At 37.7% G+C, this 27,501-nt stretch overlaps 2 protein-coding genes across 4 annotated transcripts in view; one reads left to right on the top strand and one right to left on the bottom strand.

The window, feature by feature from the left end:
* The window catches only part of prkd1 (protein kinase D1), a 58,348-nt gene extending 34,682 nt beyond the window's left edge, over nucleotides 1-23,666 (bottom strand). For 2 of the 3 annotated variants that reach the window (XM_079633562.1, XM_079633563.1), the window contains exon 1: nucleotides 3,359-3,859. In XM_079633562.1, the coding sequence (XP_079489688.1) occupies nucleotides 3,359-3,523 (165 nt within the window). In that variant the 5' untranslated portion in view covers nucleotides 3,524-3,859. Of the gene's footprint in view, nucleotides 1-3,358; nucleotides 3,860-20,738; nucleotides 20,802-23,538 lie in introns of those variants that run through there. The other variant, XM_079633564.1, reaches the window with a different exon arrangement.
* Nucleotides 15,530-27,501, top strand: part of coch (coagulation factor C homolog, cochlin (Limulus polyphemus)) — a 76,695-nt gene continuing 64,723 nt past the window's right edge. Inside the window, exon 1 of the mRNA XM_079633572.1 lies at nucleotides 15,530-15,633. Coding sequence (XP_079489698.1) covers nucleotides 15,625-15,633 — 9 coding nt within the window. The 5' untranslated portion in view covers nucleotides 15,530-15,624. The remainder of the gene's footprint in view (nucleotides 15,634-27,501) is intronic.

The following is a 27,501-nucleotide window of genomic DNA, read 5'->3' as shown; positions in this document are numbered from 1 at the left end:
TATTACATTCTAAAGCGTTATGTTATTGGAAAAGGAAAAGGAAACCATATTTGTACCGGCTGGACCGGATCGCCATGGAATGGAGCGGTTCAGCACCGAGAATGGTTTGGCCCGGTGATAGAAAAGCAGCTGATGATACCAATAAAGAACCTTTAATTTTAAGGGTGTAGCTTTTCTTGCTGCATAACAGTAAAGAGAGAAGCGCTGATGTCAGATTCATGAATGCATCTTTCTTTTGAGTCAGATCTCTTTGAATCATTTGATCCATTTCACAAAAACAATTTGACCAAGTTCTCATTGACTCAATGACTCCAAGTCTGAAGCTATCAAATGGAATACAGCGCGAAAGTTGCATGGACTACATTTAGAATATTTTATGACAATTTTATGGTGCTTTTGTGTCCTTCTTGAAGCTTGAAAGCTTCAATCCTTCCTCATTCATTGTTATTACATGGAAAAGACATTTGAGTACATTATTCAAATGTCTCCTATCGTGTTCCACGGAAGAGAGAAAATCATGCAGGTTTGGAAGAACATGAGGATGAGTAAATGTTGATGATGTCACCATTCAATTAAAGACAAAATCTGCCTATAATATGACAGGGAATTGAACATATGAACAAACTCAACAGTTCAAGTGTTATAGGATTATATTGTCACACACGTGTTGTCACACATCAGACTTGCCCTAAATGTAAGATAAAAGAAAGAAGTGAAGTGTGACATCTCTGAGTTGTCTGAATTATTTTTAAGTGTTCTTTTCCATGTGAACACCTGTACAACAGCACAGTGCTGCAGGTAGATAAAAACGAAACAACCCCCCCCCATCCCACTAACACATTCCAACACATACAACCAAACAATACAAGCACAGCATTGTTTGAGACTGTCTGCACAACAATGTCACCTTCACCTCATACAGACTTATTCAACATCTCACATCGAACTATTTAAAGTGTTAAATGCTTTGAGTGATTATGCTCAAGAGAGCAAGAGAACGTGTACAAGGCGTTGAAGGCACCCAGGTTGCAGATCTGTTGTTCTCATTCACGTTTTTTTTCTACTAAATATATTTAAACAAGTAATTCGATTTTCCTAAACTCATCCTGACAACGTCAGCCCTACAAAAAAAAGGTGTTTCTTGTTAAGCATCACATGATGCTTGTTGTTGTTGTGCTTATCAAAATACTGCTCTGTATTTTAACACCTGTATGTCTTAAAACACAGACTGCAACCTCCACATTTTGTGTCACAGAATAAACTAGGAAGCCGCGAGGGAGAGAAAGAGATTCAGGAAGAAACCAATGTTTGATAATGGTGGGAAATGATGTTGTTGTCAACACCTCGCGTCTCATCACAAACTTTGTAAGATGCACAAAATGCGTAATATTTATGGAGCTAGTATCATTCTGGTGATGTGTCACAGCACAGGTGCTTACAAAACAGAAAACACTTTTCGCCAAAAGATATTAATAACTGTGCAGATGTCATCTTATGTGCATTTTAAGGAGTGGTGACAATCTGACTGCTGTGTTATGCGATTTCTGAGAATGTGAATCTACACAGAAGACTTGAACTTTATTACTACTGTAAGCACTTGTGAGTTCACATGATCTTGTACTGCATAGAAAGGTAGTCTTGTGTGGCTTTCACCTTCATTTCATTCCATGTCATTACACACACACAAAAAACATAACCACAAACCCTTTTTATCAGAATGCTCATTTCCAAGAGTGGATGGTACCAAATCAAAGTCCACATGACTTGTACGCTATATTCAAGTCTTCTAAAGCCACAGTTAGTTCTGTGTGAAGAAAAAAATAAATATAAATCGTTATTCACTGAGAACCGTAGTTCAAACCCGATGCCTTCATGATACACAAGATAACTTCTTTGCCTGCAACCAGATGCAAAATGCACTTGACACCATAAAGGAGGGTAATTAAACTGCACATAAACTTCACTTCAGTTCTTGTGTATCAAAAATGCATTGTGTTTGACTGGGAGAAGGAAAGGATGGAAAAGAGCTGCTTAGACATGGGTGTTGCTAGAAAAAAATGGATTTGGAGAAAATGTAGGTAGGTAAAGGATATTATTTTCACTCCTGTTACCCTAAGGCCCGGTTTCACAGAGAGGGCTTAGACTAAGCCAGGATTAGGCCTTAGTTCAATAGGACATTTAAGTAGCTTTTATAAACTTTCCTTATAAAGAAAAACATTACTGTGCATTTGAGACAAAACAATGGCAAGTTGCTTGCAGTTAAAACAGCTCAAACATACATTTTAGTCTGGGATTAGCTTAAGCCAGCCCTCTGTGAAACCAGGGATAAGAGCTCAATTTCATGTTAAAATTCACAGATCTGGTAGACCAATCTGAAAATCAAAAATTGACACACAACTATAAATATTTGTCTTATATGTATTCTTGTCTTAAAGTCTCGGAATATGTTTTAATCTATTGCTAAATGTACACCATTTACACATATTTATACATTTATAGTGTCATTTTGTCAAAGCAGTAGCCTACTCCATAACTCCATAACAACAATGCAGGTGGTATGTTTTGTTTAGCCATTTCTATTCATTTAATCTGATCATTTCTCACGTTGTGCTTAAAACGCAATGTTTAATTATGAAGTTCAAGGCCAACTTATACAACCATCTTGTCAGGTGAACCAAAATAATGCCTTACTTGCCCTAATGTTCACTCAATGTAACATAAATTTGTACTGTGACAGGATATCCCAAACATCAACAAACAAAGGAAAAATCTCCTGGACACAATCCACTGAATAGTTTTGAAAGAATGTATTTCAGTGGGAGAGACAGGCCTGCAGTACTCTGCTGTGTGCTAGTACAAGCCCTTCACTGGTTCAATAAGTACCCAACGTCACCATGTCGTCATCACTGCCAATGGAAAATACAATGCAGAACAACCAGTGTGTTTCTGCTGCTTCAGGTTATGAAGTAAACTCATAGTCTGGCAAGAATTCATTTTACTGCCATTTTCTATCATTTTTTTCTCATTGACTATTTTGAAAGTTATCTGTAAGCCTGTTCTGCCTAACAGACTTTTAAATGACTAGATTAATGGACAAAACCCATTATAGATCATATTAATATCAACACAAAAACCGATATTTAAATAAAGCTTTCAAGTTCGTCGAAACTTAAAATTCTGTGAGTTTGGCAAGAAAATACGCGACAACCCCCCATTTCCAACAAACGTGCAAGTAACAAGTAAAAGTTATTTCTAAACTCCAGACAGTCCTTTCTTCAAATAGTATTTAGGATGACATCTATGATGTTTTTACGGGAAGGGCAATGAATGAGACATGAGGGAAAATGGAAAGTGTTACCTTCTGGTCTACGATGGAGCATGCCATCTCTCGGACCTGCGCCAGGCTGAACTCGCCGGAATCCAGCAGGACGGGTTCCCGGCTCAACCCGATCTGGATTTGGAAGGAAATGCCTTGCGACCCCGGGAGGGGGCTCGGCGGTCGGATCACCGGAGGCACGCTCATATGAATCCCCTGGTGTCTCCCCTGGACAGCGATCAAATAGGGCTGTTTGATCGAGTTCACACACCGGTTGCGCAAACTGAGGCAAACTTCAGATCCCCAAAGACGTTCAGAGGGTTAACAGACGGAAACCGCGAATTTGAAGGAAAATCTATAGCACAGAAATGCAAAGAGTTATTTTGACATTGAGAGGCGACGATGATGATGGAGATATAGACGTCAGATATGTTTAATGTTGGGCTCTGATCAGACACCGCCTCCTCGCTGGTTCCTTCATCACGGAGGCTCAGATGATGCTGCAATGGCGAACGGGGATGTGAATGTCAAAGTTTCTGTGCTATGGATTAATTCTTTCCGCTCTAAAACATAGATGCGATTATTTTCGTCTACAGGTCATATGGAATAGACTCGGTTCCCTGATAATAAAAAATTGCCATGGTAACCATAGTTTCCTCCTAAATACTTCCGCAAAACCATATGGGGCATATCCAACAGTGTAAGAATATTATTTCGCTTATTTATTTAACAGCTGTTGCTAATGCCACTTTACGAGTTGTAATTTAAAAAACCTGATACATTTTCTATGAAAAAAAAATCTCTTGTTATTCGGTTGCAAAAGTTTTTGATTGTTTTGTGTGTGTTTTTGTGGCCGGATAAACGCTACATGATGGCACTATCTGAAATCCTTGTCCTTGGGACATTTTTTGATCCTCATGAGGAAAACAGCTTATAAACCATACTATCGATGTTTTTTGCAAATATAAAAATGCAGAAAGTTTTCTGTGATTTAGGGTTAGGGTTACTGTAAGGGGATAGAATATACAGTTTGTACAGTATAAACATTGTCTATGAAAAGTCCCCATAAAACATGAAAACACAACATGTGTGTGTGCTTGTTTGTGTGTCTGTGTGTGTGCATGTTGCTATTTGATTGCTACTGCAGCATCTCTTAACCATCTGGTGCTCTTCGCGTGGCGGTCAATTTTTTAAAATTATTTTTTTCAATTAAATGAATGTACTATTTTATTTCTATAATGTTTTTGTTTTTTATAGATTTTGTATTATCAGTGGATTTTATGGTATAAATTATATGTACGCTGCAGTTATAATCCATTTATTCACTTTTTGTAAATGTTGAATGCTTTAGAGCACAGACTTAAGTTTGATCAACTTTTTTGAGTAAAAAAAGTTTTAAAAAAAGTGAACTTAAAAAAAGTTACAGACTTTTGTTTATTGTTCATTAAAATTCACAAAATACTATTAATTATTATTATTATTTTCAATAACACGTGTTACTCTAAAACTGCGAGAAAATCAAAGCCATAAATCTAAACAAGTTGTTTTCCAAATTTGAGCTTGATATCTTGATATCTTAATAGCTTTCAGTAAGATTGTGTTTGGCTGCAGTACCAAAAAATTTCACTAGATGAAATTCATCTCTCATTTCCAATGCGGTCATTTTTGACCACGAGAAGCACAAGTGTGACTAAATTGTTCAGGACCATTTAACCGTGTGTGTGTGTGTGTGTACATAGCAAGTGCCAAAACCTTTACTAAGAAAACACATTAGAACAGCTCAGAACACCTTAGCAATGCCATTGTAACCACAAACCAACCACAAAACTCTAGCTTTGCAGTGTAAGTTTAAAACTTAAAGAAAATATCAATATGTAAAAATCCAGAATAGAATAAAACAAAATCTAAAACACCCTCAAGCACCACTAAAAAATGATAAAACAAATGACAAAAAAAAAAAAAAGAAATCCTATAAACAATGTCATGTTGACTTTAAACCTGCCATGATAATATTGTCCTATAAAGCAGTGGTTTTCAACCTTTTTGCTTCCAAGGCTTTTGTCTGAGATAATATTTGAAGGCCCTCCTAGCTAAGCTGATGTATACCTCTGGTACTTCTGTTGTAATAAAACAAATAAAAATGAACAAATAAACGGAGCCCCTAAAGCAGGGGGCTTTGGGCTTCCAGGAACTGAGTTTTGTACTCCTGTTCTAAAGGGACATGGTGATGGAAAAATATGAGATGGGAAAAAAATATTTAAATGCTTTTGTGTTCTCTCGCAAAAGTTTAGTTTTCCCCTGAGAAACTTTACATTTGCTTGCAAAACCCTGCATTCCCTCACAAAAACATTTGCGTTCCCTTGACTACCTGGGTTCGCTCGCAAAGAACTCAAAAAGTTTGCGAGTGAGTGCAAAGTTTCTTGTGGAAATGCAAACATTTTGCAAGCTAACGCAACATTTATCTGGGAACGCAAACATTTGCGAGAAAAAGCAAAAGCACTGACTTAATATTTTTCCTTCCATCTCAATTTTTTTTTCCTACCACCATGTCCTTTAAGGGGCTCTGTTTATTTCTGCGGCCCCCCTGGATGTTTGCTGAGGACCCCTAGTGAGCTCCGGTCCCCTGGTGGAGAACCACTGCTATAAAGTGCATTAGCACCAGCCCCCTTTTTCAGCGGCACTGGTCCCGTAAGTATTTTTTTCCATTCATTTTACCCATAGGGATTTTAAAAATACTTTTTTAAAGAGTTATAAGCCATGAACCAATCATCTGGTGAAACACAACACTACAAACTTTGATTTGAAGCAAAACATTTTTTTGAAAATCAGACAAAAATACAAAGTTAATGAGGAAAAGAAATACAATCCCATGAAGCATTGTAAACAGCATCATGGGTAATGTAGTTTTTCACCAGGAATTCCGCTGTTAAATGGTTATTTAAAAAATAAGCTTAAATTAATGCGGGCTGACGTATAAAGAAGCAGATATCATCGTTTATCAACCTCGTAGCTTACAGTAGGTCTGTTTCTAAAGGTTAAGTTATCGTTCAAAATAAATTTCCCTATTGATTCACGCTCCATTGACTTCCATAGTATTTTTTTCCATACTATTGAAGTCATCGAGGCCCATCAACTGTCTGGTTACCCATATTCTTCAAAATATCTTTTGTGTTCAGCATACAGGTTTGGAACAAATTGAGGGTGAGTACAGAATGAAACTATTTTGGGTGACCTATCCCTTTAAGCGTTTTTTGAATGACCTGAGTCTGTGCGTGTTTCTCAACAGTGTTTGGGAGCTGCGTCACTACTAATCCCAAAACTGTAAGTTTATATGCATCAAGAACAGCACCGTTAGTAAGAAATAGCTTTTAAGTTGCTAAACTATTTTACTGATAAAATCGTCAAAGCAGCGCTGACAACACGTTTCTGTGAGAGTGTGTGTCTGTACGTGTGTGAGTTTGAGTGGTAGAGAGAGCAGAAGAAAGAGAGTATGCTTTCCGTACATAATAAAAACTTAATTTTGTGGCAAAAAACATGGAAATAATTTGTCGTTTGTATCCTATTGTTTACTATATTTATTTGCCTGGTCAGTGTCATTGTGGGTTTTGGTTATTTTTCTGTTAGGCTGTAAGGACCTTTGAAATAATTGAAATCATTTGGCAAAGGGACATGAAATGCAGAACTACTTTAGCCATGAGTTTTCCTGAAAATAATTGCACACCGTTCGTCAACCAATAAGATTCAAGCATTTACCTGCCAGGAAGTATAGATATAATACAATATTATTAAGTATATAGTATACAGTGTTCAAATTAGTAAGGGCACACAGTTGTAGCTTTTTCCCAGACAGAGTTGAGTGGCTGATTAAATGCCTTTTATTTAGATAGAAACTTGTTATGATCCAAATAACTCAGACCAGGCTTGAGTGGGCCAACTGTGTTCATGCACCTCCGTGTGTGCCGGCATTTTGTAAACAGAAGGGCTCAAGGACTTGTAGTTGCTAGGAGAGAGGCCAGCTGATGCTCGCCTCCCACGCATAGAGCAACTGTGTTCATCACTGCTGTAGTACGATACAGAAGGCCACCAATATCACTCGATTCAATTAGAGAGATCACTAACAGGACTGCTTGTTTTAGGTCAAATTAGACCCACACAGATCTCCCGCTTTTGTCAGAGAGCAGACAAATTTCCCCAAACAAATGATGTGTTGATTGTGGCAACATTTGTTTCACAACAGGAAGTGTTATTTGAAGCTACATTGTTGGCCGTTTGTCATAAGTAGTTTTTTTATAGAAAAAAATGAATGACTACTGTGGCGTCAGGAGCATTTTTTGCCTAAGATATAATGTTTTGAATGGGTAACGCACTGTAAATCTAATTTCTAAGTCAACTGTACTGTCCACATTGTCGGATTCATCATGATCACTTTGCAATAAAAAAAAAATCCATGTCCTTTTTTAAATAACTATAGCCTAGCTACCTGAACACCAACACTTTTCCCTAGAGGTAATTTATTATATGTAGTTAAACAGATTAGATTTCACACCAAAAAAAGAAAATTCTGTTATCATTTACTCACCCTCATGCCATTCTAAAACTTTATGGGCCCTATTTTAACGATCTGAAACGCAAGTGTCAAAGCGCAAAGCGCAAGTAACTTTGTGGGCGGATCCCGGCGCTGTTGCTATTTTCCCGGCGGGATAAATGCCTCTTGCGCCTGGCGCAAATCTAAAAGGGGTTGGTCTGAAGTAGCTTCATTATTCATAGGTGTGGTTTGGGCGTAACGTGAAATAAACCAATCAGAGCGTCCTCTCACATTCCCTTTAAGAGCAGACGCGCTTGTTCCACGGCGGATCGCTATTATAACGGCGAATTTGCCAGCGCACGCCAGGAGCGGTTCACAGCCAAGGAGACCGACGTTCTCGTCAGGGCCGTAAAACACAGAGAAGTGACATTGGGGATGATGGGAGAAGCCCACTCAAATTAGCTTCGGTTAAACAGGCGTATAATTTGGGTAAATGTGTAGCCTAATCTAAATGTTTTTTTAAAAATCTAGATAGATATTTTTCACATCTTCACGGACACAACAATGATTTCCCTCGTGTGTTAATATTTTTATTTTTAATAATGTATGATTTGCAAAAATGAAAACTGCTGCGTCTGTTTATAATTATTAGAGAATCAAAGTGGATGCGCGTTAACACGCTACATTATGGCCAAGCACGCGCCCTTAAAATACCATGGGCCCTATTTTAACGATCTGAAACGCAAGTGTCAAAGCGCAAAGCGCAAGTAACTTTGTGGGCGGATCCCGGCGCTGTTGCTATTTTCCCGGCGCGATAAATGACTCTTGCGCCTGGCGCAAATGTAAAAGGGGTTGGTCTGAAGTAGCTTCATTATTCATAGGTGTGGTTTGGGCGTAACGTGAAATAAACCAATCAGAGCGTCCTCTCACATTCCCTTTAAGAGTCGGCGCGCTTGTTCCACGGCGGATCGCTATTATAACGGCGGATTTGCCAGCGCACGCTAGGAGCGATTCACAGCCGAGGAGATCAACGTTCTCGTCAGGACCGTAAAACACAGAGAAGTGACAATGGGGATGATAGGAGAAACCCACCCAAATTAGCTTCGGTTAAACAGGCGTATATTTTGGGTAAATGTAGCCTAATCTAGATTTTTTTTTTTTTAAATCTAGATAGATCTTTTTCACATCTTCACGGACACAACAATGATTTCCCTCGTGTGTTAATATTTTTCCTTGTAATAATGTATGATTTGCAAAAATGAAAACTGCTGCGTCTGTTTATATTAAAGAATCAAAGTGGATGCGCGCACATTATGGCCAAGCACGCGCCCTTAAAATACCATATCACTAACGCGCAACGCGCCACTGTCTTTAGACTGTTTTTTTCCTGGTCAGTGGCGGAATTGCTTTCTAAAACTGGAAAATAGCACCAGGGGAGTTTTGCGCCGGAACATGCCTCCTCTTTGCGCTGAACCGCCCCCGCGAGCGCAAGTTCATTCCCTAATTTACCGACGTGCGTCTGTGGAGGGAAAAGTCCGCTGTGCGCGGGTGCAAAATAGGAATGATACATGCGTCGGTGTTCAAAGTCAATTGCGCTGGGTGCAAGATAGGGCCCCATATCACTAACGCACAACGCGCAACTGTCTTTGGACTGTTTTTTTCCTGGTCAGTGGCTCAATTGCTTTCTAAAACTGGAAAATAGCACCAGGGAAGTTTTGCGCCGGAACACGCCTCCTCTTTGCGCTGAACCGCCCCCGTGAGCGCAAGTTCATTCCCTAATTTACCAACGTGCGTTTGTGGAGGGAAAAGTCCGCTGTGCGCGGGTGCAAAATAGGAATGATACATGCGTCGGTGTACAAAGTCAATTGCGCTGGGTGCAAGATAGGGCCCTATGACTGTTTTGTCCATAAATTTAAAATCAGTCAGGTCCAAAACAATGCTGAACATGTTTATTGTATGAAAAAAAAAAAACATCGGCTTTTGTGTTCCACAAAAGAACGAATGTCATACAGGTTTGGAATGATGACAGAATTTAAATTTTTAGTGTAAACCAAGTCATTTTTCTTCATTACCTCATGCATGTTTCTTTGTGGTTGGTTCTGTAAAATACAACGTGAGGATCGACTGCGGCAAAGCATTTTGTTAAGGTGACGCAAACATCGCGCATGCTGCTTCTGTTCCAGGTGGATAACCTTTTCCATGTGCATCGATTCTTGTTTGACTTCGTAAACTCCTCATGACACCGAATTTCTTATTTGACAAAAAGAACTCAAATTATTCCACTCATGAGCCTGTAAAATAATCTTCCTTAAATAAGTCTAAATTACAGAAGACAGGAAGTCAAAAGATTATCGGAGCATGTCACACAGAAAGAACGAGGAAACGCTGGCATATGCCAAAGCACCTCTTGACAGATAATAAGGTTTCTCTGTGTCAGGAGCCATTACAGGTCAGGACCCCCAGAAGCATGTCATGATGACTTCTAATTGCAATTTATGTAATAAGTGGGAAAGAGATTTAGTAACATGGTCGAAAAAGGAGAATAAATGATTAGGGGCTTGGCAGAAATGACAGAAAATGAAATTTTCAGTTTAGTACCCCGCTCACTCTCTCTCTCTTTCTCTAGCTGTGGCTCACTCAGCAATTAACTCAACGCCCATTACATCCTCAGTGCTGATCTGACTGACAGGGAAAATGTCTATATTTATAATTATGGAGAGTGGAGTGACTGCTCCATCAAGCCTTTTTGTGACATGAAGGTTTTGACTGATACGGTTGATGTCAGGTGTGGCATATTGGGGCAGTGCAGGTTGTGCTTTGGTTTGGTTAAAGATGCATTTCACGCAATCCAAATCTAAATAAGAGTCCATTTCCAGTTAATCTATTTTCCATATAGTAGGGGGAAAATATGGTCAATTAGTGGCAAAGAGGAAATCAAAGTTTCTACAATATTTTGATATCGATATTTTTTGTTATTTCACATGAATATTGGGGGAAAGGAAATGTATACTATTCAGAGCAGTTTGTGTGAATGTGATATACAGGGTTTTGTTAACTAAAAACGGAAATAAAAATAAATTATTTTCATTAAAAAATTATTTATTTTTTTAAAACTAAAATTAATCTGAAAATATAAAATCAAATCTAATTAAAAAACCTATAATAGTTTGTAAATAATGCTAAAATATGCTGTAAAATTACTGTGCCTTAATACAATTCAAACAAAGATTGAGCCATGCGTATAACTGAGTGACACACCAAAGTTCAAGAAACAAGTGAAAGATGGTCCTAATATATTTGGAATAATTATTCACTATATCCACAGAAGAACCAAAGAATTGCAAATATTAATAATCCTTTTTTTCTTATTATTACCTATCTCATATTGTTGTCCAAATATCACTATCACATATCACATGCTTTTATCATTTGGGAATATTTATGTAAGTTGATTTAAAAAACAAAGTTTTTTTTTTTAATCTCTATAACATACAATGTAAATCACCAGTCATCAAATATAGGATGCACACAGAACTGAAATAAACTCGTTATGGGAATCAAAGGGTTAAAGTGGATGCACGCATCAAAGTAAAAAATAAGCATGTCTGATGTGAAACCATTGTTTGACAAGAGCCACTCATCAATCTTTTGTGGGCCTCTTCAGCCACTGTGCCCTCTCTGCATGCTCAATCTCATTCAGTCCTTCATTCACTGACCTTTTGTTACCATTCATTATCTTTTCTGCAGACATCTTCAAAGCTAACAAAACTTACAATTCAGATGATTTGCAATTGGGCGCCTGCTTTCCCATGGAACTGTGCACTATTTGCTAATGCTTAGGTTCATAGTGGGTAGTGCAAAAGGTTAATTTTTATATGATAAACTATATATATATATATATCTGTATATATTGTGAGTAAGACTGGCACTGAGCTCATCTTTCCAGCACAAACTTCATTGCGCACGGCTTGTTTATTAAGTATGTGGTCAGCAGGGATGCATGTTAAATATCTGGAGAGAAAAAGTCTTCATTTTGTTGGCTAATTCTGTTTGTTTTATATTCATTGTGATTGTGACTTTGGCAGCGATTTAAATCCCCACAGCGAAGACGCCTTTTCTGTAATGACACTTCTGAGGACTCTGCAAAAAGGTCCTGTTTAGAATGTTGTAGTTTTGCTGGGTGAAATTCAAATAACAATAGGAAGCATATATAACAGGGTATGTAAATGCCAATACCCCGATAGAAGTGTGAAGTAAAGTGTTTTGGGTTGGGCCTGCACATCTATTCTGTTTGTGCAGCATTTAACTGCATCATATTGATTGGTGGAAAGGATATCGAGGGTGAAAGAAAATGTAGGGCCTCAAATGCTGTTATTTTCTGTTTGACCAACCAAAATGCATTAGTTAAAGGCACTTATCATCTTATTTAGTAAAATAACAGTTAAAGTAGTTCACAGGTCCTTCTAAAGCCTGTGTGATTTTATTTAATGTGAAAGAAAAAGGGTATTTTGAAAAATGCTTCAACTGTTTGTGTTCATAAAATGAAAGTCATCGGGGTCCAAAACAACTTATATTGACTTTCATTTTTGGACAACAAAGTACAATGACACCTTTCCCCCACAGAAGAAAGAAATGCAAATCATATTTAGAATGGCATGAGTAAATGATGACAGCATTTCCATAGCTATCCCTTTAAGGCCTTGTAAACGTGTTTGTGGGCCGGTGATAGATGCACAACTTCAATGATTCTTGATCATATTTGTTTTAGGCTGTTGATGAAATGATGTGGAAAGTTGTTTGTGATTTCTGTATGTTTGTTTGCAGGTGTGTGCATACATTGTGTATCTTCTCCACGCTCTGTCTCTTGTCTGGAACCATACGAGACATTTAATTTGAGGCCTTGGGAATCCTCTAGTGACAATGTGCTCACAAAACAGATGTAGAGTCACAGAGCCCTCTGCAGAGCATTTATAAATCTATAAGAATTATAATTCATGCCTAGGACTCGCATTCGAAATAGAAGGTAAAGTCTGTGCCTTCAAACAAACAACATATGTTCTATTGACTTTCTATTTCTATCTTTTCTTATTTCTTACAAAAGCTTATACATAGGCTATATAAAGCTCTTTTTCTGTAAACACGTATGTGCAGATTAATCCACGGAGAGTAAAAATTTTATTTAACAGTTGTATTTCACACCTTCATATATATATATATATATATATATATATATATATATATATATATATATATATATATATATATATATATATATATATATATAGTATACATACACACATATAGCCTATATAAAATACGCGCGCACACACACAATGTATAATATGTATACTGTATTTATACATGAATGTGTGAAATACAACTGTTAAAACATATTTTTACTCTCCGCGGATTAATCTGCACATACGCGTTTACAGAAAAAGTGCTTTAGCCAGAAAACATTGCTACACCTCATTTTTGCATAGATGTTTATCAACAAGTGGCATGTTTAGTCTTTCTAACATTGTGACGAAGCACGATCATGGCAGTATGTAAATAGCTGACATGATTACAACACCCTCGCATGAGAAATTGCTTCTTCGTTATGCCGGCCAGGGCTTATTTTTGATACTTAACTGGGAAATTGAAAAGCAAACATCAGAAAACATATTGCAACACTGCCAGGGGCGGTCCCTCAGCACCCCAAATAAAAAACAACAAAGTGCACCTTTAATTATTTTGTGTCTCCCAATAACAACTTTAATTGGCTTGTGGAGGCAGGCAGGGACTGTGGAAGCATAGCCTGCGTTCAGTTGGGACTTGATGAGGACGGATACTGTCCCCTAATGGCTCACATCACTGGTTCTACAGTCACAGGCCGCTAATGACTCGCTTGTCACCCGTCTCGTTAGCACGGGGCAGACCTCGGCAGGCCCTCCCCTTGCCCAGTCGCCAGGGACAGGCCTAATTGGGTACTGGGTGTGGCTGGATTTAGGGCGGATGGTGGTCACTGTTGCATGTATGAGTACACTTGATAATAGATTCCCGGGAGACTACATTAATCTACAGTTTCAAACCTGTAAATTGAACACTCGTGGTCTGGCCTTTCTCTCGCCGCCCCCCTAACAATTTGTGCTCTTTTGTTCAAATGTATGGGGTTATTTGTTTTGGACACAAGTTGGTTAGTTCTTTCGGCTGGCATCAACACAACAACTCTGCTGACTAATGTTTCTATAGATTTTACAATTCTTTTTTTATAAAACGTATTCAGTCCTCTACCCAATCACTTCCAGGCGCCCCTCATAAAAATGCATGAATATGAATTAAGCATATATTAAATGTGTTTCATTTGTACCTGCTCTCCAGAGGACTTTCTGTCACAATATTATGTCAAGGAATGTCTATAGGCCACCAAAGTATGCTAAGTACAATTCTGTCATTTTACACAATTCAAATCCTAGATTGAATTTTCTGACCCCTGAAATTTTCTTTCAAAAAGCACTATTTTAATGTGACATTGACAGAGAACATTCGTGACAAAAAAATGGAAATATATATGACCAACAATAGCTTTATTTTAATATTTTGTAAAACAAAAATTTCCTGAAAAAAATGATTTTGGGAATATGTACCTGTCTCAAATACTTTTTTTTTTTTTTTGGCTCACTTACAGGTTTGCCGCATATTCAAATCTGGACCATTTAGCTCTTGATCCATTTGATGTTATTTTGGTTTATGACATCATTCATTTAAAGGTATCGATTGTGTTGTGGCTACAAGATCTATCTTGGTCTCATCTTACTCATTTTTTTCTTACAACATATCTAGGTCAACAACATGCATTTCTGTTTTCACATTTGTAGTAATGGTTACCACAATTCACTGCTTTACTCCATTCTTTGCCACTAAACATTTTCTCTTTGAAAGGATTGTTGGCTTCACTGGGCCTAGCATTTTTATAAACATTTTCTATTTAGTGTCTCTAGCTCCCTGATAATTAACCCAACTGTGTCGGGGACATCCAAACACTTGTATACTTGATAAGTATATTTATCTAATTTATGCATTTGTTATCATGCAACTCTAACTTCTTTGGAATTACCATTGGTATCCCTTAAAGGAACACTCCGACTTTTTGGGACTTTAGCCTATTCACCTTATCCCCCAGAGTTAGATAAATCCATACATACCTTTTTCATCTCCGTGCGTGCTATAAGTCTGTTTGACGCACCCACCGCTAGCCTAGCTTAGCACAAAGACTGGATGTAAATGGTTGCAGCTAGCATACTAATCCAAATAAGTGACAAAATAACGCAAACATTTTCCTATTTACATGTTGTGATTTGTATAGTCACAGAGTGTACAAAAAACAAAGTCATATGAGACACAGACATATTTTAACCGTATAAATACTGGGAACTATATTCCCTGAAGGCGAAGCACTGCTACTTGGGCGGAGTGATAACCGCAGCACCTGAGACGCGCCGTGGTGAGGAGCAGAGAGTTCGTTCAGAGCGCGTCTCAGGTGCTGCGGTTATCACTCCGCCCTATATTCAGGGGATATAGTTCCCAGTATTTATACGGTTAAAATATGTCTGTGTCTCATGTGACTTTGTTTTTTGTACACTCTGTGACTATACAAATCACAACATGTAAATAGGAAAATGTTTGCGTTATTTTGTCACTTATTTGGATTAGTATGCTAGCTGCAACCATTTACATCCAGTCTTTGTGCTAAGCTAGGCTAGCGGTGGGTGCGTCAAACAGACTTATAGCACGCACGGAGATGAAAAAGGTATGTATGGACTTATCTAACTCTGGGGGATAAGTTGAATAGCCTAAAGTCCCAAAAAGTCGGAGTGTTCCTTTAATGATGGGATTTTTACCAAATAAAAATAATTTTCAGTTTTCATACATAATTCTGTAAAATACGAGAGTTGCTGAATACTTTAACAAGCCACTGTATGTGTGTGAGAGAAAATCCTCTGATGAGCTGGGTCAAATGATACAGTTATAATATAAAGAAAATATATTCTTCCCTCTGTACTCATCAATGTCTCACAATAATGTTTGAATTTAAATGAAATACATTTTCTTTCGTTACGAACTGACCTGCTTGAATGAAACGGCTGATGTCACACACTACAGACTATGTATGTGAGGGTTTACATGTTTTTGGGCTGTGGCAGTGGTATTTTGGTGTGTGTTTTTGTGATGTAAATGAGCTGTTTATGTGTGAGTTCTGTGAAACCTCTTAAAAGCTCAATTTATTATTTGTTGCATTTCATGTTCTTATTGTGACAACATGCCCCTATTGAATGAACAGCTGTTAAATGAACAATTTCTTTTAGCACAATAAAAAATGATTTTGTAGCCCAGAGTAAGTGCAGAAAAATATATACGGTACGCTTTATTCTCCATAGAAATTCACTGGAGAAAAATCGTGACTTGTCCCCAGTCTCCTCTACATTACAGCTCTTTAAAATCTCATTTTGAAATATTTATTTGGCTCTCCATCATGGCTCTGCAGTACACATCTTTCAGTGTCATATTTGGTGGTCTAATTAATCTCCACAAGGGAGAAATTTGCCAAAGAGTCTGTCACCCAGTGGCCATTTTGACAGGTCCTGTCAGGGAGCTACGAAGCCGTATCATAATCCACGAGTTTCAGTTTCTGCTCTCCTCTGCCCCAGCAGGCAAATAAACAAGGACATGTTTTCTATCAGAAGCCAGAATAAAACCAGAAGCGAGACACACAGTACATACAAACATGTTTTTCACTTAATAAACAGGTATCTTAGTGGAAAAAATAGTGATTTATGACCTTAATCACCTGACCTTCTCAGAATCTCAGTTCGTTCCTGAGCTATATAGAAGAAACCATGAAGTAAATAAGAAAATAAATGCAGTGTTCAGAACAGATTACATTCAAGCAAGGTCAGATCACAGCAGAACGTGATATAAACATGGCAACAACAATTCACTCCATGCCTCAATCATAGCTAGCGAAACTGAAAATGTATGTTACACACTTGTAGCAATTCCCATCCGTACAACCAAACCGGCTTCAGAGAAGTCTGCAGGTATAGATAAATGCAAATGATTTTTTGTTGCTATATTTTTCCTAATGCATTCATGTTTTAAGGTTTGAACTTTAGCAGCTAAAAGGTGTCAACGTTGCTGCTATCCTGGAGTGTAACAACAATGAAATAACACACACACACACACACAGCCATCTGGCGTGTCTGTCAGAGGACCTGACAGTCTTACCAGATATCACAGAGGGTGCTGTATGATGTCATGCAAGAAACAGCCTCCAAAGTGATTTCCCGCCCCCTCCTATGCATGGCACTATTATAAACCATGAACACACTGGCTCTTTTGACATATACATTCCTCCTATAGGAGACTGAATACATCTCCATGTTTTATCACCGTACAAGTACGCAGGCTATGGATATAGATATTACTTTGTGCCTTTGAAGGCATTTTTCTTCTTCCCGAATGATTGCGATTATAATGGCCGAACTATAAGAGCAGCATTATTAGCATCTGATAACACATTTCCAGCATATGTGTGACACTATTATATCTCCCCTCGCTTCGTAGGCCTCACATTGCGGCAAAACTACAAATAATTTTTGTGTCTGAAACAGACCATTAGGCCAATTAACATAATGTAAAGCGGGATAAAGGGGGAGGGGCCTAATCCCTTCAAGCACAGGTCTCCCATGAGTAATAGGTGTGAATATTCGCTAGCATCTCCTCCTGTACCCCCTTCATCCCTGTATACAGCTTTCTCCCTTGCCAATTGATCATCCCCCCCCCACACACACACACACCTTCCAACAAACACACACTAAATCGCCTAGCGCACTCCTGGCATAGTGTATATAATATGTAGCTAGCTAATTGCAAATCATCTGTGATGTACACGACTGCTTCACTAATTGCCGCTGGAAGCTGTGCTCATTAACTGTTCTCATCTGGCTCGGTACACAAGCTAAACAACCTGCAAACGATCCAGCAATTACTGTTATTTTACATCGACGACGCCAGGCGTGCATGAAAATAGCTGCTGTAAATAACAAAAGACATTTGGCTGCAAATGTCTGAAAACGCGTCGCCGCCAAAAAAGAGGCTCATTAAAGAGTAGTTATTTATTGAAGAATATTTTAACAAAAGACGCAAAAGCAGCAGGGCGCTCCTGAGGGACTCGCCGAAGGCTTTCCTGAGTTCGGTGGCACGCCCACGGATCATTTATTGACCAAACTGAGTTTTGTTGTTTACCAATAAAATGGTGGTACGCTGACAATGTTTGTGTAACATATGCCTCACGCATACTGTATGTCACCAGAAAGCAGCTTTACAACTGAGTGAGACTGTGTTTGCGTGCGAGTGTGTGATGGAACGAGAGGGCTAAGGTGAGGGAGAGAGAATGTTTTTAGACGGTCTGTCTGCCCTCTTACATTCATGCATATTCACAGCTCCTCCAGATGCCTAAATTCATGTATATAAATGCACAGGCACTCTGTCAGGGAGGAGTCTTGCTGTCATGGTGGCCATAATGGGTGTTCATTATTGGGACAGACACATCGCAAGAAACGCAAATTTGTTCGTTAGGTTGTACCAAGACTAATACTAAAAACCTTATGTAAGTTACCTACCATATACGGTGAAAAACTGTCAATGGTTTAACATCAAATAATTTGTAATTTGACTCTAAATTACTATCAAATTTATGCTTTTGCAAGTAACAATGAATTACATACCATTTAGCCCATATAAATAATTTTGTTCTTATTTTATCGATCAGCGAAGTAGGGTGTTTTGGGTTATGTTTTGTTATTTAATGCTTCACTCAAAATAATAAAGGTTCCAAAAATGTGATTTTCTCAGTGATGCCGTAGAAGAACCATTTTTGGTCCCAAAAGGACCTTTCAGGCAACAGTTGTGAAATAACCTTTTTTGTTGGTGTTGTCAAAGGTTCTTTATAGAACTATCAATGCAAATGAAGAATCTTTATTTTTAAGAGTTTTGTGTTATTTTAGTGGGATGTGTGTTTCCCTGATGGTGTTGTCTCTGTGTGTATGACCCTGCACCGTCTATACACAAGTATTGGCCATGAGGACAAACCACTATACTCTGATTCATCTTGTGACTTTATTTTTGTACCACCTGTATTATTATGGTGGATATAAGTACGTTTTAAGGCAAAAAGCCTTAAAGCCTGAAATATTTTGGTAATTCAAGAAGTTTTATCTCACTTAATGAAATACGATTATATGTTGTAAAATATATAGGCACCAATATGTCATCCTATTACCGTAAACATTTTTTACATTATTTTTGACTGCGAATTTCTGTAAACTACAGCTGATGGAGTATTAGCAGAATATCTCTTAAAAATGCATTTATAGTCTAACAAGCCTCCAACTTAATGAAAAGTAGAGATATTGAGAGAAGTTCTGGCGAAGAACTTGTAAAATCAGAATATATTTGTGCTTCCCAGAATGAAATCATTATCTAATATTGTCATTCATCAGTTCTTATTATGATGATATACAACATTCAGAAGAATAATTGTTGTGCAATGTATGTGATTATGACATTACTCTTTCTGTTCTATTGTTTTATTTTTCCCCATATTAAGAGTCCATTATGTGAATTGATTTTCAAGTTGTGAATATGAAAGCAAATACAAATATTGTCTCAGATATGATTACCTGCATTGCCTCCATCCGCACTTCTAGAATTAGATTGCATTCAGAAACATTCAACAGCCACTCTCCATCTGGACATTAGCTCCATTACTAAAAAGTTTCTAAGGTTTGATGTGGGCCAATTAAAGCAAAACCTATTAGTGGGAACTGACTCATTGTGGCCGTCACAGTCAATTATCTCATTAGCATGTAATAATATTACATTAACTTACTGAGTTCCTGAGTTTAGCCCATTATTCTCTTGTTGTTTTCCACTATTTAAGCTATAGATTATGCAATAATGATGTTTGAAAATTCAACAAATTAAATGTGAGTTAATGAACAGTTGTAGGAGAATTACTGAAAGTGCTGAAATATATATAAATGAAATCGCAGAATGACTTCCTAATTTTTCTTGATATAATGATCAGAAGCAGCAGTTTTATTTTTGCCGTGCCATCAAATAAAGATTTACATTTTATTTTGACTATATAAATAAATAAACAAACTTTGTTGTGAAGATGTGATTGAAATTAGAGATATGACATGTATAAGGATCAAAGCCTGTCAGTTACATTCCGTTATATTTTGGGCTGAGAAAAATCTCATTGGCAATATGTTGGAAATGTCTGAGTTTGCTTTTGAAAACACAAAGCTTAATAATACACTCAGACACAAAGTCGTTCTTCTTTCTTTCCCTCCCTCTTACCCTCTCTATTTTCTGTTTCACATACCCTTTTCGTCACATTTCCCCATACAGAGACGCAGATGCACATAATGAGAACTCGTTTTAATGTGTTTATGGAATGTAAAGCCTTTCATTTTCTAAATCCTGTCTCTTAACCATTATCTCTCATTGTAACACATAAGGGCGGAGACAGGAGATATTGTGTGTGGGCGTACAACAGGCTTCTATGCGCAATCCTCTCACAGAAAACGAGAAAGAATGGTGAGGTGAAATTCATCCAAAAAAAGGTAGAGTCTCCAGCGGAAGGAAAGAGAGGACATTAATGCAGACATTGCTTGTAGACAGAAGGACACTCTCTACCACAGATCGTGATAATTATTCTAGGTGTGTGTGTGTGTGGCAAGAGAGAGAGAAAGAGAGAGGGAGTGCAGGAGGGAGGATGAAATTGCTTGATTAAGAAAGAGAGTGAAAAAAAGAAAGGGAATGGGGGGGGGGGGATGTTCAACTAACCGTTTCATTTTCCTTCCTAGAAAATCGAACAGTATGTGCAGATGTGGTCAGACGCATGACTTCCTGTAATAACAAAAGAACAAATTCATCACTTTCTTTGTTCATATTCAACCATATAATCTTTAGATTTGAAACTGAAATAAATCTGATAATATTTTTGCCCACCTGCTGACAGCAATCTCCAAAGGGAGGCACATTATATTTGTAGATTAAGATTAGCATGCATTTTGGCTCTAACTGCAAAGGACAAAATGGAATTTGCTTCCATGAGGCCTGATTTAATACGCCGCTCTGCATGAAATTCATTATAGAATCTCATTGGATGGACACATATTGAATAGACACATTATATCACTGGTGTAAACCTCTTAGGTTACACTTTGTGGGTATATCTTTGTACTGGAAAGCAAAAGCAATGGCCCCTAATCCAAATCACTTGACATCTCTTTTACCAGGACATTACTATGCCACTTAATCCGGTCGAGAATGAGCTTGCTCTATACTATCCAGCTCAAACATATATGTAAGCTACAGAGCTAAATGGGAGCAGTGGCAGGCCGAGTGGGTTGTGAGCTGAATTAATGAAGCTCAGGTTGGAGCTTCATCGTCCTATGCTTTCCCACCTTTCACAGACGCTACCAGGGGAATCAATTTGAACAAATACAGAACATATTGTGGCTGGGTTCATTGCAGCGTTAATTAATGTAGCAGACGCTAAAGAAACTCTTGAGTACAGCGAGTCCCAATTATCCAGGGAGCAGCCAGGAGCTGATTTGCCATTTGTTATATTAAGTATTTGGAATTAGTGGAGTCCAGGTATAATTAAAAATTGTGCCACTTTCACCTGCAACATGTGGAAACTTGTTAATTCCCAACTTTTCTCCCCTTTCCCCCCATGATTTAACAGATGGTGAGAAAGGAAAAAGGGTAGGCCTACTGAGTGAAAAAAAAAACAGGTTGCTGTCTAATGTAGAAGTGGAGCAAAGCTTTTAAAAAAGCACATTTTGGCACCACTATTTGGATTGAAGTGAATGAAATGACAAAGATTTTTTTTGTTTTTTGTTATGTTTTTATCAAGGCTTATCGTGTCAGTTAGAATTAACCAATCACATATCTTGTTTATTGCTCGGAGGTTAGTTGGCGCAATGAGCTTTTCCTCCCCACTTTCGCTGTTTGTTTGTTTGGAGTCCGCCTTCACTTTATGTAGGCTACCAATAAAACAAAACACGGAGGTGAAAAACAAAATAGTAATCATTTAGATCAACACGTCGCAGGACTTCTTCCTTAAACGTATTGGGCGGAAACTGAATTGTATGCATTGAGGGAAGTGCCTGCAAGCTACAACATCGAATCACAATATTTCTGATGTCTGCTCAGCCTGCGCTCGCGCGTAGGTGTGTGTGTGTGCACGCGCGCTTTCATAGGCCCGGGAATGGCGTCAGTAGGAAGCCGAATTCATTTGAGCATGTGTGTGCACGGTGACGTGGGGGCTCACTGTGAATCATAGGGTTGACATGGAAGACTTCAGTCACAGGTCATTTAGCACAGTGGGATTTCTGTTCCAGCACAGCACACACACGCGCGCACACAAATGCTGCTGTAAATACACCGTGCTTCGCATCAAAATTTCTGTACATTTTTGCCATCTCAAAAAGTGTTATTTTAAAGCATCTTACCAGAAGTAAAATCTTAATCTTACATTTAAACTACACGCAGGCAGCTGTTAAAAAAAAAAAAAATCTGGGAGATCATGGAAAACAAGCAGTGTTGTTTTCTAATGTGGACAAACAAGTGTCCATCAAATCACACTTTGTTTCGGAGCGCTCAGACAACAGTTTAAAATCCGCAAATACGGCGCGCGCACGGCAGCGACTGTTAGCGTGAAGAAGACAACAAGCGAGACAAACAATGCGGTAAAATGTGCCACTGCCAAACAACACAGGATAGGATCAACAGCACATCTCGACACAGAGACCGTATGGTTAGTGTATATATGTGCGATCGTCTTCACAGCTGTCTTGCAGTCCAGGATGTTTTGTGATGTTGCTATGGTGATTGTTCCTTTGACATTCCCTGAAAAGTCTAGCTTATCTATAATATAATTATGCTGGCTTAAGAATTGATTTATTATATATATATACTAACTTGCAGTATATCCTCCTAGATTTTTAAAGCTAACGTTACACTAACATCGAGTCACACCTTCAGACGATTCTCACAGGGTGTGCTAACGTTATCTTGGTTTTCATAAAAAAGGGCGATAAAAACTCACAAAAAAATCTGACTTAAATGAACTAAATGTAACGTTATTTTTACAAATGAGCCAAGACAGTTCAAACGAACTTTTAAGATCTAACGTTAACAGTTAAACTGAAAGACATTTGATCTGCTTAAATTGCTCTCTGTCTTTTTTTGTCCATCCATCTAACTTGGAGTAACTTAAGGTACTTTTTAAACTTTCATCAGTCTGTTTACAAACTTTACTCATCTAGTTACCTATACATGTCTGTAAATCAACAAAATACGCACTGATAGAGGAGGACAGAGCTGTGGTGCTTCAGGTAGGCCGTGCATGATAGGCCTGTTGTGATTTTTGTAAGGCCTGTTGTGATTTTTGTAGGGCCTGTTATGACGTTACGTTACCTAGTAACTTAGGCCTAGCCTAGTACAAAATAATTGTCAATTTCTAGTAATTTATCCTTAAATCAACCGGAGTACGAAACCTATGTTGCATGTCACGCTGTTTACAAGGCAACAGTCAAGGCTATATTTTATATCTTTTGACAGCACATTCACAAACCTTTTCCCATAGCGATCAAGCTTAATTAGCAATTCCCGCCCTTCTCACACTCCGCTCTTTCAAACGTCTTTTTCTTTGAGTCTTTCTTTTTCCACGTCTGTATTTGGTGCCCTCTGGCCACCGAGTTGCCATTTTGGTGATATAATAAGGGCTAAGAAAATAACAAAACCCCTGTTAAGATGTAATGCTGAGTTGCTTGAGAGCCGCACTACATTTCACCGAAATTCCCCTCAGACGAAGTTTGTTCAGAATTAGCCTCGCATGCCACAGCGGTGTGTTTGTTAAGTTGTTTATTTGTCGAAAACTACCTATGCAGTCACAGCCTAATTGACTAGTGAGTTTTTCCTTATGTAAAATCAGATTTAATCCAAATGCCTTTTCTAATAGGCATGTTAACAACACAAGATATTAGTAAGCAGTAGCACAAACAAGTCATATTAATGAGCGAAAAATATTTTGATGATACATTAATGTGTCAAGAGCTGTGGTTTCAAAAGGAATGTGTATAATTAGGTTTCTCCTGCAGAAACAGACTGAAGTCAAGACTGAGCTCTTGTTAAAGGCTTTAACAGGAAACTTTATGGAGCACTGCCATCTACAGGCCAGATGAGGCAAAGCATGATATAAACACTTCATACGGCCTCAAGGTCGTCTTAATAAATAAAAGGGCATTGAATAAAACTACATTATTTATTCAATTATTATTATATTGCGCCTATTTGTGAAATTTTATGATGCTGTATATATATTTTAATGAAACTTGTAGGTGTTGCATGGAGTAGGCTAACCACATTTTAAAAGACTTATTTTTTCATGTATTTTGTTATTAAATCATACTTATTCTAATGAGTGGTATCATGTAAAGCTGTTGTGCGTGCAGATCAGATATGAGGACGATAACCACACTTACTTCCACACTGTTTGCTAGGGGGCGCTGTGTACCTAATCTTGCTTTTTTTGTATCTAATCTTTATTTTAGAGAGGGATGCTTTGATTTGACATCTGATCTTGACTCTTTTGGACACTGAAAATATATAATTATGATAGATTTAAAATAGCATGAATACGGTGCATTAGTGTTCAAACCTTCACATTTATAAGCATGCAACTTCTTTCTAAATTTCTAGACCTCTTTCATACTACGTGATACAGCTCACTCTATCCATATAGGTCTGATCCCCTGTTCACACTTATAGTTCACAGATGAAGAACAATCAATATCTGCAAATTCAAATGGGAACAGTAATTCACACAAGGGCATGTATACATTGAAAACAATTCACATGTGAAAATCATTACATCACAACAATTTACGGGTGGATATTCAAAAGGAGGCGGGCGCTCGTATGTATGCCTATAAGAGGAAAAACTATTTGTACGTGTGAACCGCCCTTGGGATCCCTTCCAGACACCAAATGAAATTGCGTGACTGTGTGCAGGATGAACGGACGGGGCTAAAGTGGTCATCAAAGAAGCAAATGCCCAGTAGTTAAAGGATTTGTCCTCTTGGCTCAAGCTTTTGTGAGAAAATTAATTAGCTTAATGGTCAGATATTACCTACTGGAAAGTGGCCTATGGTTTGCCACAGTTCACTGTGGTGGATCCAATTAGATGCTGGTGACCTATGACCTATATTTAGTCTTTAATTCAGTGTTTGGATTGGTTGAACCTGTTTGTTTCTGTCTGACTCAAACAAATGATCAGGGATTACGGTAATGAGCGATGACCTGCTAACTCCATGCGATCAGCTTACATATAAACCTGTTCTAAGATAATCCATAAATCTTTCAAGTACACTCATTTATGACAAATGCTTAATTGAGTGCATTGGTTTAAGCTAAGGAGTTCATGTTTGCAGCCATGTGGTAATCCACGCTATATTTGTAAATATTATGGCCTTTGTATGTGATAGCCTTTGACCTCAAAGTATTGGTGCAAACACAGATACTGTAAAGATGTGTGTTGTGGCATGTCACTACAGCACCCAATACAGCAGTTGTGAGTGATAGAATGTGTCAAAGGCCGGTCAGCCTTGGGACAGTGGTTTCCATCTATCCCTGGGTATAGTAGCCAGACAGTGTCATTACATAAGAAATGGGAAAAACGTGGTGTCAAAACCCCTCTAAAACATTTTATATACATGCCCATCTATAAAATCAAATGTATATGTTTAAATAAAGCAATGCGTATCATAAAATGTGCTCTCACCCACACTGCAAAAAAAGTGTTTTTGTCATGTTTTCCAGTTAATAATAATAAAATAAAAAACTAATAATATACATATTATTAAAACATCCTCAAACCAACATATTACATTTTCTGAGAAAAGGTAAGTAAATGCAAAATATATACTCTGAAAAAAGTTATGTTGCTTCTCAACTTTATTTATTTTGAGGATTTTTAGATATTGTCACTGGAAGAAAAAAAAGAAAAGACTCAAATATATTTTTAAAGATCATTTACTTTTACTGGAATTTTTACACCAAGTCAAATTTGTAGATTTGTTTGTCAAATTTTTCAGTTAAAACTCTGAAACAAAATACATTTATTGAGAAGCAAAACTGCATAAGATACTAACATTTGTTACAAAATATATATTTTTTACTGTTTGTATTATAAGTGCATTTCGTCTTATTGCACTGGCATCATTTTTTTATTGTTTTAAGTATAAACAGTTTGCAGTAAGACAAGATGCATCTTACATTTATAATACAATCTATGCAAACAAATCTTATACCTTGTGTATTTTTGCTTCTGTTTTTTTTGTAGACATTTATACTGAAAAATAAATAAATAATAATCTGGTAACTCTTTAGTTTAGGGTCCAATTCTCACTATTTACTAGTTGCTCATTAGCATTCATATTACTAGAATATTGGCTGTTTATTAGGACTTATAAAGCACATATTAATGCTTTATTCTGCATGACCATATTCTACATTCCTTAATCCTAATACCTAAACTTACTAACTATTAATAAGTAGTAATGAGGAGTTATTGAGGCAAAGGTCATAGTTAATAGTGAGAATTGGAATTTATATATTATAATTATTTTTTTATTTATGCAGTTCATTTAATCGAATACTCTTTAGTCTGTAAATGTGGATTCAAGATTTTAAATGTATACTCAAGTAACTATTATTGTTATCAAAGAAAAAAAAATCATATTATTGCTCATCAACTCTGGCTGCATAATGTAAATGTCTTCCAGCAACACACTGTAATCATCTCTCTTCTCTAACTGCTTACAGGATTCACATATGACAAGGTGCTGTGATTCAAGCCGACGATCTGAATGAAACATCAGGGTCTGGAGAATGGATGTCTCCTCTCATAGGATATAATACATTATGAATCAGGAAACAGATAGTGTCTAATGTCCTATCACACAGACAGTGCCAACACGAGAAGGAAACTTGACTTAGCCAATTGATGTAATAGTGTTTGGATGGCTTATGGCATTGAGCTCTGCCACATGAACTTCAGGCCTAACGCGTTGATTCCTCACAACCTGCCGTATGAATATCGTCTGAACGGCAACATAAAAAAAAAACGGAGAGGCAGAGAGGGTGAGTGAAGTGGCAAACAAAAGTCCAGCTGTGAGCCTGTAGAACCAGCGTCTAAATGAAGACGGAAAAGATAGAAAACCAAATGTGTCAGAATACCATAATTTACATTTGAAATGCATCCACAGCATATTACATTCACAAAGCGTTTCATTGAGCCTTCAAATGAGTATTTCTATGGTTTTATTTGTCTGGGTTATTTATTTATTGATGTTTTCCGTCGTCACACTGAATGTCAAATTGTATGGGGCAGGAGCTTAAGCAGTCATGCAACAGCAGGTGGTGATGCTTCTAGGATAGACAAGCTGCGCATATAGACACAAACTGCCAATCAACTGGGGTTTGTATGGTACAGTGAGTGTTGAAACTCACTCGTTAGACGAGCTCCAAATGTCAA

The sequence above is a fragment of the Phoxinus phoxinus genome (genome assembly GCF_949152265.1).
Source record: "Phoxinus phoxinus genome assembly, chromosome: 13".
In the NCBI taxonomy this organism is placed as follows: Eukaryota; Metazoa; Chordata; class Actinopteri; order Cypriniformes; family Leuciscidae; genus Phoxinus; species Phoxinus phoxinus.
Note: the sequence above shows the minus strand (reverse complement) of the source record. Positions and strands in the feature narration are given on the sequence as shown.